Source organism: Eptesicus fuscus, chromosome 21 (genome assembly GCF_027574615.1).
Source record: "Eptesicus fuscus isolate TK198812 chromosome 21, DD_ASM_mEF_20220401, whole genome shotgun sequence".
Lineage (NCBI taxonomy): Eukaryota > Metazoa > Chordata > Mammalia > Chiroptera > Vespertilionidae > Eptesicus > Eptesicus fuscus.
In genome coordinates, this window is record NC_072493.1 from 20218877 (window position 1) to 20232720 (window position 13844).

Below are 13844 nucleotides of genomic sequence, written 5' to 3' on the forward strand. Positions count from 1 at the left end.
ACCGGTTTGGCTCTGTGGATAGAGCGTCGGCCTGTGGACTGAAGGGTCCCAGGTTCGATTCCGGTCAAGGGCATGTACTTTGGTTGCGGGCACATCCCCAGTGGGGGGTGTGCAGGAGGCAGCTGATCGATGTTTCTCTCTCATCGATGTTTCTAACTCTCTATCCTTCTCCCTTCCTCTCTGTAAAAAATCAGTAAAATATATATTTTTTAAAAATGATAAAGCAACCTATTGCCTCTTTGTTCACTGAGCCTAGTCCCAGCATGACACTAGCAGCCACATTTTCACGATTTTTATTCATTAATTTTGTCAGATGGTTTAGTGGGGCATGTGGGAGATGGGCAGGAGCTGTCCCCCAACCCCTGTGCATAGGTCAAGACATGCTGGGGGCTCCTGGAGGAAGAGGAAGGACAGTGTGTCAGCCTAGCCCTCAGATTTGTGTGAGAGCCCCATGATAGAGGTTGGTGGGGGGATGGGGGTGCCTTTAGTCCAGGGTAGGAAAGCCATACAGGTTAGGGATCCACATCAGAAGCAAGTTACAAAGTTAGAAACCTGGAATAGGGGTCAGGAGCTCAAGAAAATACAAAACAAGGAATTGGGTTGGGCCAAGATCAGTGAGAAGGGAAGGGAGGAAGGTCTCTGCTCTGATTCAGCAGTAACTTCGGGTCTGGCCCTCAGAGTGAAGGGACCAGCTGGGAGTGGGGTAAGGGGGTGGGGGACCAGCCCCCTCCCTTCCTTGGCCCCCATTCCTGTACAAGGACCCTCGGTGGTGCTTGCCCTGCCCCCCATAGGCTGGTGGGGCTGCCCTGTAGTACAGGAGAGGCTCAGGAGAGCCCCAGGCCCCAGGCACCCTGTGAGGGGTGTGGGGATCCCAGGGAGCCCTCTCTTTCTGGGGAAGGTGGGGGGCTGTGGGGCCTGAATCTGAATGGCTATGGGGATGAGGAGCAGGAGGGGAAGAGGAGCTGGAAGAGGTGGATGAGGGACCCCTGGGCCCTAGGGCTAGGTTGACATAGAGGGGCTCAGGCCGAGTGGGGCACCGGGCAGGGTGCTGAAGGGCTGAATAGCCTAGGTGGTTATGGGGAAAGCAGGAGGGGGGTGGTGGGTAGCTGAGTAGGAAGTCAGGGGACCTATGGAATGGTGGTGATTGGTCAAGCATGCCATATGAGGCATTCAGCCTATCTGGTGGCATGGAGCGAAAGGGACTCCAGGACTGGGTGGTGCCAGAGTAGGGGGACCCCTCACCCGCCTCAATCTCATAGTACAGGTTCTCTCCCCTGTCAAGTGGTGTAGGGGGACCCAAAGGGCTCCTCCAGACTGGGGTTGGGGAACTGGGCTGGAAGGATGAGGAGGTCAGGGGGTACAAGCCTGGTTTGGGGACCCCAAGAAAGGGTGGCAGGCACTCCTGGGGAGCTGAGGAGAAGCAGCCAGGGGTTCTCACAGAAGAAAGAACCTGTGAGGAGACACAACATCGGAACTGGGCCAATGTCTCTGGCACATCTCTGAAGCCCCCAACCTTCCTGAGCTGGGCACTGACCTGGGTAGAGCTTCTGTGTCCCCTCCTTAAGATCCCCATGGGCCGCTGGCTCCTCACCAGGCTCCCAACACTTCGTTGCCGTGGTAGGGAGGGTGGGGGTCCTGGAGCCCAGGCATCAGGGTGGGGTAGGGAGGGGGCGGGTGGCCCACTCCCTGAGGTCCCAAGGGGCTCACCGCCCACCTCCAGGGACAGTGAGCAGTAGAAAGGGGAGCGGGGAGCAGATGGGGTATTCCCATGCTCCTGTTGGCTCTGTCTCTGGGCCACCTGCTGAGCCTGCTCAGCCAGGGCCAGGGCCATGAGGCGTGCTGGGTTCTTGGGGGGCGGAGGTGGGGCCCCCCCAGGGCGCAGGAGGGATAGGGGTGGGGGCAGCAGTGGTGAATCCATGACAGGCCCTATACAGAGAGGAATGGGAAGGGGCGTCAGCCAGGTCTTGGATGCAGCCTCAGGGTCTGTGAGGGTGTTGGATGGGTTGAGTAGGACTCACCATGCTGTCGTTGGGCTTCCCCGGGACCGGGTAGTGCTAGGTTGCTGCAGATCTCCTGTGGACAGGTGTCACTCAGCTGGGCTTCAGCTCCATGTGGCAGCAGGGGGATGGCATGGGGGCACAGGCCTGGGCTGGGGCTGAGTGCTGGTGTTGGGGTGAGTGAGGCAGGTGTTCCCCCAGCCCCCAGCAGCTCCAGAACAGCAGGTGGCACTGATACAGCCAGGGGCTCTGAGATGTCCAGGGCAGTGGGCGAAGCAGGGCTGGTGGGCCCATGGGGCAAAAGGGCCTGGGGAGTTGCCCTGGGTGGGAAGGCAGAAGCAGGGGCTGGGGGGGCCGGGCTGGCAGGAGGTGCAGGGTCCCCTGGGGTAGGGCTGCTGCAGCGGAAGGTAAGGGGATCAAAGTCGAGCCCCCGGAGCCCCTCCAGGCAGTGAGGTGGGCTGAAGTCCAGATCATCACCATCATCTAGCCAGGCCGAGGTTCGGTGAGAGGGGGAGCCGGAAAGTGCCCCGAGCCCAGCTGCTGAGGAGGAGGAGGACGCAGAGGAGGAGGAGGACGCAGAGGAGGATGAGGACAGGCTCTCACAGGAGCCCGCAGGTGCTGGGCCCACAGGGAAAGCATCACTGCTGGAGTGGGGTCGCCGTAGCCTGCTCAGCCTCTGGAGGCCTGGGGGGGAGGAGGGGCAGTTAGGGATCAGGGCTCAAAAGTTTACATACGCACACATTAGTGAGAACAGGGCACACAACCCAGGAGGCTGGGAAAATAGCATGCAGAGGCACTTCCCTGGGTAGGGCCACATGGCTGTGAGTGCAGGGAGAGCTGTTCAGACTCACGGTGACAAAGGAAATGAATGGCAAGTCCCTGGGGAAAACCATTCCAGACGCAAGGGCCAGAATAGTGTGACAACCCCACGGCTGTGAGCATGAGACCAAGAGGATCCCAACCAAGGCTGCTGGGAGTACAGACTGGGGCGACCACGTTTGGAAAACAATTGGGCATTTTCCTGTTCAGTTGAACATGAGTATACCCTAGGTAGAGCTCTCTCAGGAGTGTGGGCATGGCAGGGAGCACCCATCAAGCCCCCAAATCCATCAGGAGTGGGATGGACAAGCAACTCCCAATGAAATATCCACATGGAACATTAAAGATCAGCAGGCAGGAGTGAGCCTGAGCTGCACCTGGCAATACGATGGTAGCTGTAATGCAGCGGTGAATGAAGTCAAGTTTCACATACAGCACTACACCCCCTTTATGATACCTTTAATTGACATTTTAAAATGACTAGAACTGCTCAATATGTTTATGTATACATCTGTACATGATAAAACCTTAAAACCAAGGATGACAGCCCTGGCCAGTGTTGCTAAGTGGTTAGAGCTAAGCCCACTCACCAGAGTCCTGGGTTCAATTTCCAGTCAAGGGCATGTACCTGGGTTGCAGGTTCGATCCCTGGCCCTAGTCAGGGCACGTGCAGGAGGCAACCAATCGATGTGTCTCTCTCACAGAGCTGTTTCTCTATCTCCTCTCTCTCACCCACTCTCTTCCCTTCTACTTGCTCTTAAAAGAAAAAAAGGAATCAATGGAAAAAATATCCTCCAGTGAGGATTAACAAACAAAAAAATCAATGAAGATGATGACATCTAATCAAGAGGAGGCCTCTGGTGGATAGGCAGCAGGTAGGAGAGGGGAGGAGCTTGAAGATAAGGTAGTGGGGGTTCTTTTAGCTCTGGCCAGTGGGTACATGGGTGTTCATTATATTATTTACATTTTTTCAAAAGGAATGAATAAGACTGTTTGAAAGGACCCTGTATGAACCATTGATCACAGTGTGTCCTGAACTAAGGGTGATGCTTTATCCAATTCACCATACCCAATGTCCAAATTAAAAACTAAAAAACCACCAAAACCCCCAAATTTGAAGTACAGCATTTGGAGGCTCCACCCTGCCACAGGCCAGGCCACCCTGAGCTCACCAGCCCCGCTGGCCTGAGATGATAGAGACTCCTCACTCTTGGCAGATCTCAGTGTGACTGTGTCAGGTCGGCTGCCTGCAAGGAGACAAGAAGGGTCACAGAGGCATTCCAGAGTGCCTCCCCACCACCACGCTGACTGCCCGACCTCTGACCTGAAGGCTGTGGTGGGGCGCGCATCGCCCCCAGCCAGGGAAGAGGCTTCTTCCGGGGAATGCTGGGGCCGCGGCCCAGTGCAAAGAAAGTCTTCCAGCTGCTACCGCCTGGCTTCCGCTGTTTCTGGCCTCTCTCCCCCTTCCTCCTGGGGTTTGGGTGAGACACAGGAGGCAGTGTGAGGAGCTGGGACCTCAAGGCTAGCCCCTCCTCTCCCCTGTATCCTACTCACCTTTCCACAGGAGAGTCTGAAGCCTTGGGAGCTGTGGATTCATTGGATGTCCCCAGTCGGCCCTGGGTGCGAGCCTGGGCTTCCTCCAGTGTCAACAGGCGAGTGGAGGGGCCACTGCCCACAAGGGACTTGGGCCTGGGAAGGAGGCAGCGGCCTGGGGAGTTGGGAAAGTGGGCAGCTGTCAGCCCAGGGAACATTCAAGGCAACAGGTAAAGCTAAGCGCTACTGCCCAAGCTCCGGCCCCAAAGCATAACCCCCACCCTGGCTGGCAAGGCAGGGAACCAGAGAGGATCAGGTGGGAATGGGTGGGCAGCAGGCAGGTGAGCAGGAATGAGGCAGAACCAGCTGATGAGGCAGCTCCCAGCAGCCAGCAAAGGCAGTGGCTCTGGCTTCAGTTACCTCGGGCCAGAGGGCCCTCCGATGTGCTGAATCCTGATTGGGCTGGGGTCCGGGGCAGGGTGGGGAGTCTGGGTGGGGCCTGGGCAGGGTCAAGTCTGGGGACCTCCCACCTCCTCCCAGGTGGACCTCTGGCCCCAAGCACCCCCAGGAGCTACAAGGGGTGGAGGAAGAACGATGTCCAGGCCAAGAAGTAGGGATCCTGAGCGTAGGAGCTGAAATGAGAAGGGTGGGGAGGGGAGGGAGAGGCCGGGGCGGGGTCCTCAAGGAGCCAGGAAGGAGGTACAGCTTCAGTGGGTAGGGACAGGGCTGGGAGCCCCCTGCCCTCCCACTGCAGTCCTGACAATGAGGAGGCAGTAGCCAGGACATCAGGAGATAGGACGAGCATACCTGCAGGGTCGAGGCCAGCAGAGATGAAGGTGTCACTGAACAGGACATCCACATGGGTGAGCAAGAATTCCACCACCACTGACTGCACCCGCACCTCACGGAAGGCTGCTGCCCCACCCAGCCCCACCGACTCCAGCTCCATGGACCTGAATGGGAGAGGGAGAAGAGGTCAGGTGCCTTGAGCCACAGCTGGAGGAGGGGGAGGGTTGTGACTAGGTTAGGTAGGGAGCTAATAGAAGCAGAGACTGTCATTCAACAGCTCTGATTTTATCAAATTGATCACATCTACAACTTGGTTCTCAACTTTCCCCCAACTTGCTCCCTCACCACCTTCCCCATCTCAGTCAATGCAGTCCTTTAGCGGTTCAGGCAAGACACCTTGGAATTGTCCTTGACTTCTCTCTCCCTCACACCCACATCCAATCTGCCTAAAAACCTTGTGGGCTCCCCCCACAAAATCTGTCCAGAGTCTAAACTATTCTCCCCCTCTTCTGCCCCACCCTCCATCCTCTCCCTCCTGGCTATCACAGCCACCTCTTCCCTGGTCCCCTGGTCCCACCCCACCCCCACAGTCTGCTGCTCATGCAGAGCTGGAGGAAGCTGGGAACACCTCCTGGCGAAAGCAAAGTCCTCACATGACTCACAACCTATAAGTCACTCCTCCTCTATCCCAGTCCCCATCACCTACCTGACCTCATCATCTCCTCCCCCTCAGCCCCTTACTCAATCACTCACTCAGTTCCAGCCACAATGGCCTCCCTACTGTTCCTCCTGACCCAGCCCCAGGACCATCGCACATATTGTTCCTTCTGCCTGGTTTGCTCTTCCCCAGATATCTCACCTGCTACAGTTCTTGACTCAAATGTTACCTTCTCAGTGGAGTCTTCCCCATCTACCTTATTTAAAATTGTAAGCTTTCTCTGTATTCCAGGTCTATCTTTGTTTCTTTCCCCCCATAGTTCTTATACCCACCATATATTTTATTTAGGACAGAGAGCTTGCCTGTCTCGATCACCATCAAATTTGAGGCTTTCTGTGCTGCTGGCTATCGAAGACGTTTTTACTGAAGCCTTCCCTACCCCCTACACATCCCAAAATGCCATAACCCTGTGCATGCCCCTTCCCGGCTTTGTAATCTTTCTCCTTGCCACTCACTACTATCAGACCATTCTCTGTTTCCTTGTTACCAGTTCATTGTCCACCTCCCTACGAGAATATGAGCCCAGGATCTTGCTCACTACTCCATCCCCAGTGCTGAGAACAGGGGCTGGCACACTGGAGATATTTAATAAATATATGTTGAATGAAATGAACAAGAGAACCAAAAGTTGGGTGAGTTCCTATGGAAGGTGTAGAAGTAGGGGGAGACTGGGGCTCAGCCCATGGGAGGGAACCGTGGGTGACAGGCTGGTGAGCTGCCAGCTTACCGTAGCAGGTTGGGCGCCCAGACAATGGCCAGGTTGCGGGCATGCATGCTGGTATTGGCACTGTGTCTTGCCATGCGGGCCAAGTGCCTCAGCAGGTACTCCAGGGTCCTGGGGTGGAAGTGGAAGCGGACACCTGAGCCTCAACTCCCTTGTGAGCCCACCACAGCCTTTCCCTACCCCTCCTGCTTTACCTATAGTGTGGCGGGGGCAGCTGTTGGATGACGTCATGGACACGCACCAGGCGTTCGTCCTCCCCAGGCACTGACATGGCCTCCTGAGATTGTGCACAGGCATGATGGGGACTGGGCCCAAGGCATCCCAGCACCCTCTAACCTCACTATCTCCTTTACTCACACTGAACTTCCCGTAGAGCTGGTACGTGAGCAGGGGGTTGGGCAGCTCTCGGAAGTAGAGCTTGCAGAGAGAAGACACACTGTGAATGTCCTGTAGGAAGGTGGGGCCAGACAGTTCAGGGATCCTCTCACTGTCAAACTCATGCCTGAGGCCACCAGATCGGAGAGAAGAAACACTCGTGTCAGAGCTGGTCTGCCTGGCTGTGCACCCCATACCCACACTATCCACAGATGGATGCAACCCTCTTTCTGCACTGTGCTCCTCAAAAGACAGAGACATACTTCCTCTACAATAACCCTGTCTGCCAAAGACAGGGGCGCTCTTTCATAGAGGAAGACACTGAAGCTCAGGTGGGAGGTGTCCCTCCTGCAGCTGCCCAAGGCTATCTGATTCCAGAGCACGGCCCTGCTGCTTCCAGCACATTATGCCATTCTCCTGACTTCAAGAGGTCACTGGGAAACTGGCTGAAATCCCAGTAGCCCCTCCTCACAATTATCTGGTTGCGTCTCACTGCTCGAGGGGAAAAGCTCAATACACATGAACTCATGCATCTCTCACACCTCCGGGCTCTATACTCTCACTTCAGGGCCTCCCTCAGTCTCAACACGTGTGCCTCACTCCTTCCCACCTCTTAGACTGGCATGTGTCCTCAGTTCAGAACCCTCCAGTGTAAAAGCCAAAATCCAAACAGTTGTTAAAAAGGCCTTGCACAGCCCTAGCTGGTCTGGCTCAGTGGATAAGAGCGTTGGCCTGCAGACTGAAGGGTCCCAGGTTCGATTCCGGCCAAGGGCACATGCCCAGGTTGTGGACACGATCCCCAGTAGGGGGCGTGCAGGAGGCAGCCAATCAATGATTCTCTCTCATCATTGATGCTTCTATCTCTCTATCCCTCTCCCTTCCTCTCTAAAATCAATAAAAATATATTATTTTTAAAAAGGCCTTGCACACTCTGCCCCTAATTACTTCTCAGACATCATCTCCTGCTACTTTGCCTTTTGGACTGCCTGTTCCCTCCACCATGAATGCGTTTCCCAGAATATCCACATGGCTCGCTCACTCCCTCCCATCCTCCAGAAGGAGCTCCCCTCCAAGAGGCCTTCACTGCCCACCCTTATTTAACACTGCAACATCCCTCCCAGATTTACTATTATGATTCTCCTTACCCCCCATCTCTTTTTCTCCATAGCACTTGTCACCTACTAGTAAACTCTCTCATTTCCTTGTTTGTCTCTACCTCTAGCATGTGAGGGTGGGAATCTCTGGTCCTCAGTGCCCAGTGTTTAGCATGTAGCAAGTACTCAGTGAAGGTTATCTCTCTACTTCCAACACTCACTCTGCTCTCACCTTTCAGGCCTCAGCTGGAGTCACTTCCTCAGAGAAGCCCTCCCTGTCCACAGCCCTGATCCAACCCCGTTAGATGCCCTCCCAACTCCCCAGAGCTCTTGTCACCTGCACATGGCATGGGGCCTAGACTAGAAATGATGTTCAGTAAGTGTCTGTGGAGGGAAGGGGTTGGTGGAGGGCCCTCACCGTAGCCTCTGGATATTGGATGACACGCCTGAGAGTCGGTAGATTCCATCCACTACCCCATGGGCCTCAATAAACTCAGAGCAACAGCGAAGTACCTGGGGCACTGGGAGAAAGCAGTGGAGTCAGGAGTGGGCGGGTCAAATCCTGGGTGGGAGGGGTGGGCTAGGCAGGTGGGCCCGGACCTCACCGTCCTGGCCTGAGTTACTGAGGTGCTCTCCAAGGTCGCAGCCAAACACCCTCTGCCGCAGGATACCCCGCTGTCGCAGCCGCTGCCGAGAAGGGCGGGAGCGCATGAAGGTACGCAGGAGGCCAGCCAGCTTCCCACGTGGCCGGGGCACAGCTGTGAGAGTAAAAGCAGGCCACACAGGTCAGTGCAATTATCAGTCCGATAGGAAGGCGGCAGGGACATAGCCTCTTATTTCCATTACCTGAGGTCAAAGAGGAGACACCCTGGGGAGCCGCAACACCACACAGGAGACCATCGGCATCTGTGGGGTGAACGATGGGTGGAAAGGATGGACAGCAGGCAAAGGATGCAGGAAGGATTCCCCACTTTGCCGCTGGCACTTACCCGCCTTGAGTCCTGGACTGGGCCGCTCTGTGAATAGCTCCACACACTCGCTGGGGAAGAAACCGACCTGAGGAGGGTTCAGGGTCAGTGCCTGGGCCACCCTAGCTAGCACAGTGCCCTAGCCCCACCAGTCTACCCCAACCCAGGCTCACCTGGAAGCCTCGCTTGCCCCGCCACCAGCTCCGATCCTCTGTGGGCGGCATGTCGATCACGGAGACAATGTCTCCCACCTAGGAGTGGGCAGATGAGATGAAGGAGGGTCAGAAGTGGCCGGAAGAGGGGAGTCCAGATGGAGTCTGCCCCACCCCCCACAGCCTCACCTCGAAGGACAGCTCGTCTGGTGCCTGAGCTGTGTACCGTTTCACCACATGGGCGGCAGCCACCGCAGGGATATTGAGGGAGGCCTCCTCACTGAGGAGCAGGCGCCTGCCATGGTTGTCCAACTGAGGTGGAGGGTGAATGTGGCAGGGAGAGGCCAGAAGGTAATACATAATTAAGGCGGAGAAGGTTCTTCCAGGCCCAGTGGAGGCCACTACTTGCTCCACATCTAAGAGCCCCAATCACTCAGAGCGATTGATCAAACACCTAAATTCATGCCCCTTCCAAAACAAGGCCCCTTCCTTCCTCTCCCATGCCTCAGGATTCCTCTACCCTGATGTCCTCCTGATACACCCCTGCACCCTCACCATCCATAGCAGACACTGCACATCTGCTATCTAAAAGCTGCTGGTTTAAGTCACTCTTAGCCAGGCGTTCTTCTGTGAGTTACAGCCAAACCCATTCGATATACCTCGAAATTCTCCCCACAGCCCAACACCTGCTAACACACACACACACACACACACACACACACACGCACATGCACACACACTCATTCTAACAGACATACACCCAAACAGACACTGAAATGCCAGTGACTCCTCCTGTCCAGCTCATTTCCTTCCTGTGCCCACACACACTCCCAGGCTGGTTCTTACTCTTCCGACCTCCCTCACTCACTCCCAACTTCAAGCCCCGTTGCCCGGGCCCACCTCCATCCAGGTGAGCACAGGCCCACAGTTGAGGTTACTGTCCACCAGTCCTGACAGGGTCTCCAGGTACTGCAGCAGCAGCGGCACCAGCATCTGTGGTCAGATTGTCGGGGGGGTGGGGGGGGGCTCTCGTGAGGAGACCCCCGAGAGAGCCCATTGCCCTTCTAGACTGCCTTAGCTTGCCTCTAAGCAGGACAGAAATTCAACCTCAATGCATGGGTGCCACTCTCATGTTAAGTACTAAAATATTGGCATAGTAGTTGGTAACAGACTATGTCAAGCTCCTGTGTGCTTCCATTGGTCTGGCCATACTGATCCTCCCATGGAAATCCCTGGAAGTCTTTATGACCCTAAAGCTAAAGAGGGCCTCCAGAACCCTGCTGCAGCCCTATGGTCTCTCCATTCTGATGGGTTGGGAGTCGGGCCATACTCGTGATTAAACATTTATCAATCCCTCTGCCTTGATGGTTTCACACATCGATGATGAGGACACGTCATGGCTGAGGCAGGGATGGGACAACAAGCAGTTTACCTGGGCAGCCCTGGCACCCTCTGGGGGCGGGGGGAGCTCTGGGAGGCAGGAAAACCTCCGGTCAAATATGCACCGGTGGAGGTGGGCATCCAGGGAGCGGAAGTCATCGTAACTGCGAAGAACTGGCCAGGAACGGCCCTGTGGGAGGGTGAGGGGCAAAGAGGAGCAGCAGTCCCAGTTCGCTGAGCTGGAAACCATGGCAACCAGTCCGACAGGCCAGATGAGAGGCAGGGAGGCCTTACCTGACAGGTCACCTGCACCCCAAACACCAGCTCGTTCTCCCCAGAGAAGCTGGAGCCATCACGCTCTGGAGACAGCAGGAGCTGTAGAGGGGAAGAAAAGCCCAGGGGAGGGTCTCACTTTTGTTCCTGTCCTCACCTGTCCAAGTTGGCACTATCTAGGGATGGGGCTGTGCTCTCCAAGGGCAGGGCCTACTGATGCCTCAAGCAGGGTGCAGGGTCCTGGCACAGAGCACACACCTAACAAAGAGTTGTTGCAGAATGAATAAAGGAACAAATGATGAACGATGAACAGCTCTTGCTTCCCACCCTGCAACTCCAGCCACCGACTTCTCGGATGGGTAGAGCGGCCAGTCCCAGGGACGGCTCTCAGGGGTAGGGCGGCTAACACTGCTTCATGGTTGGGTGGGATCTCGTCTTCCCACCTGGGGGAAAACCCTCATACCTGAATGTGGCCAAAGTCAACATTCTCGTAGTGGAAATGGGCACAGTCAGCCAGCCGGGGAAAGGGACCGCGAGGAGCCGAGAGCCTGGAAGGCAGGGGACACATCACTAGTGGCTCCTGTGCTTGGCCCCCTCCTCAGCTGGGCCTCCCCCTCACCTCTCACCTCTTCCCAGGCTTCTCCTTCACACTGGGACCCCCAGTGGGGGGCAGGGGCTGCACCGAGCCCTCCCCTGGGCCATCCAGGCTGTCAGTGCTGCGGGCCTGGAGAGCAAAGAGAAGAATCAGAGGCCCCCAGAGATGGGAGCAGATACAAAAGGAGCATTGTTATCTGCCACCTTGAGCCTAGAGGCCTGAATCACTCCGTACACTGCCCTGAGCATGGAGGAGCGGAGGTCAGGGGGAGGTGAAGACCAGAGGAGGATAGGCCTTCATCTTCCTGTGTGGTCTGGGGTGAGGGGGCTAGAAGAGGAGGGGCCAAGGGTGAGGCAGGGAGCACGAAGGCTGGTACCATCCTGTGGCCCCTGCAGAGTACAGTCCTCTTCCAGTTGTGCCTCTCCACGCCTCTCATCACTGTCTGCACAACCACAGCTCCCAGTTTATCAGTCTTCCTGCTTCCAACCTCTCCCCTCCTACCAGCATCTCCACGGCAAGCACTAGTATAATTTTCACACAACACAAATCTGCCTCTGTCTCTCCACAGATCATGGGCCTTCAATGGCTCCCTGTTGTCTTCCAGATAATTCTCTGGTCTCTGTTTACCTCTCTGCCCTTATCGCTTCCCATTGCCTCCACTCTCAGAGCTCTCAAACTTCTAAGAGCCCAACAAAAGCACATCTTCTCATGTCCTTCCAGGCCTTTGCGGAGGCTGTCCCCTCTGCGTGGAACACCCTTCCCCATTCTTCCACTAGCGGCACTCTTCCGCATCTCCCACCTCTCAACCCTTCACCTTTCCTCCTCTCGGTTCTCCCTGACCCTTCAGGCCTCATCAGTCACCTCTTCTGGACTCTCCCATCCCCTGAAGTTCCTCCATCCTAGCTTGATGACTCTGCCTGGGTTTTTCCCATCATAGCCCTGAGCACTCTGAGATGTCACTATCTGGCGTCAAGTCCATCTCCCACATTGGACTGTGACCTCCCAGCATCACAGCCTGGAGCTAAGCACCCCAGCTCCCCAGCATTGCCCAGCACGGGGGGGGGGGGGGGGGGGCACAGAATTGGTGCTCCTCACAGGTAGGGTCGTGGCTGGGTCCTCATGCCCAATTTCAGCCCAGTTGCCAGCAGGGACCGGATAAAATCTGATGAATGAACCAGCTGCCCGATGGGGATTTCCCAGACTGGCTCTAGCTTCTCCCTCCTTCCTATCCCTGCAACCCCAAGTTCGTTCTTGGGTCTCCCCCTCGGATCTGTCCCCTTCCAACCCATGAAACTTCCCCAAAGCAGGCTGGGCTCTGACTTTCTCTGTGTCTGGAGCATGGGCTCGCAGAGGTCTCAGTGAGTATCTGCTAAGTGAGGGAATGAGGGGATGGATGAATGAGCAGGAGCAGCATGGTGGAAGAGGGAGCCGGTAGGGGAGGGAGGATGAGGACAAGATGGAGAGGACCCGAGGATCAGTGCCGGGGTTGGAGTGGAGTAAGTAGGAGGGGAGCAGCTGGAAAGCATGAGGTAAAGGTTCAGGCCGATGCGAGTGGAGGAGGTTTGGTGGAGTGGGCCTGGGCTGGGGTGAAAATGAGGAGAAAGAGAAGAAAAGGGTTAGGCTGAGGATGGAGCTGAGTGGGGGTGGGGCTGGAGAATGAAAAAGTGGCTGGTGGGAGGAGGAGGAGGGGGCTAGGCCCGGAAGGGTGGAGGTTGGGATGAGGACAATGAAGATGGCTGGGGTACGGGGGCTGGTGAGGAGCCAGGGGAGCTTCCGCAGGCCCCTGCGGGGGACCACTTGGGGGATGCCGGGTCCTTCCCGGGACCTGCCCCTCCTCCTCCCACGTCCAAGCCTTCGGCCTCAAAACACCCCACCCGGGCGGTGGAAGGAGACGCACGCTGAGAGGGCGGGGCCGGGGCGAGGGCTCGGACCCAGCCCGGCTGGGGGACCAGCGGACCCGCGACGAGGGGTGAGGGGAGGCGCGGGCCCCGGGCTCGGGCGGGGCCGGGGGCGGGGCGCGCGGGGCCGGGCCGTGCATGGACAGGCTGCCACGCGGATGGTCTGACGGCCGCGTAGGCCCCTCACCACCATGGTCGCGAGGCCTCCTCAGGCGCTGGCCGCGCTAGACCCCTCCATCGTCGTCCTCGTCGCCGAAGCCGCCGCCATGGCGACACAAAGGGGAGGGCGCGAGCCGCGCGCGGGCAACTGGAGTCTCCGCCTCCAGCCGCTCAGCCGCGAGCCCCGCGGGGGCGGGAACGGCGGGGGCGCGGCGCCGCTTCTCATTGGCCCCACCCTCGGCCTGGGACGCCCCACCCACCTGGCGGCTTTTCATTGGCTTCGGCTCGAACACCGTTCCTGGCTGGGTCTCCGGCCCCGCCCCCAAGAGTTTGACAGCGCCGCGCCCCGGACCTCTTTCATTGGCCGCCT

General features: G+C 57.2%; 1 protein-coding gene across 1 annotated transcript; it reads right to left on the reverse strand.

Moving 5' to 3' along the window:
- Window positions 1-277: 277 nt before the first annotated feature.
- Window positions 278-13612, reverse strand: ARHGAP33 (Rho GTPase activating protein 33). The gene is made up of 22 exons (XM_054711218.1): window positions 13503-13612; window positions 11449-11546; window positions 11286-11370; window positions 10844-10924; window positions 10602-10739; window positions 10070-10162; window positions 9359-9481; window positions 9191-9268; window positions 9039-9105; window positions 8896-8955; window positions 8655-8807; window positions 8468-8570; window positions 6938-7082; window positions 6775-6857; window positions 6584-6691; window positions 5157-5302; window positions 4371-4524; window positions 4141-4286; window positions 3989-4063; window positions 2019-2681; window positions 1535-1926; window positions 278-1450 (listed from the first exon to the last, which is right to left on the reverse strand). Exons 1-22 carry the CDS (start codon window positions 13506-13508, stop codon window positions 650-652), a joined length of 3798 nt encoding a protein of 1265 aa, XP_054567193.1. The 5' UTR covers window positions 13509-13612; the 3' UTR covers window positions 278-649.
- Between the last annotated feature and the right edge of the window lie 232 nt (window positions 13613-13844).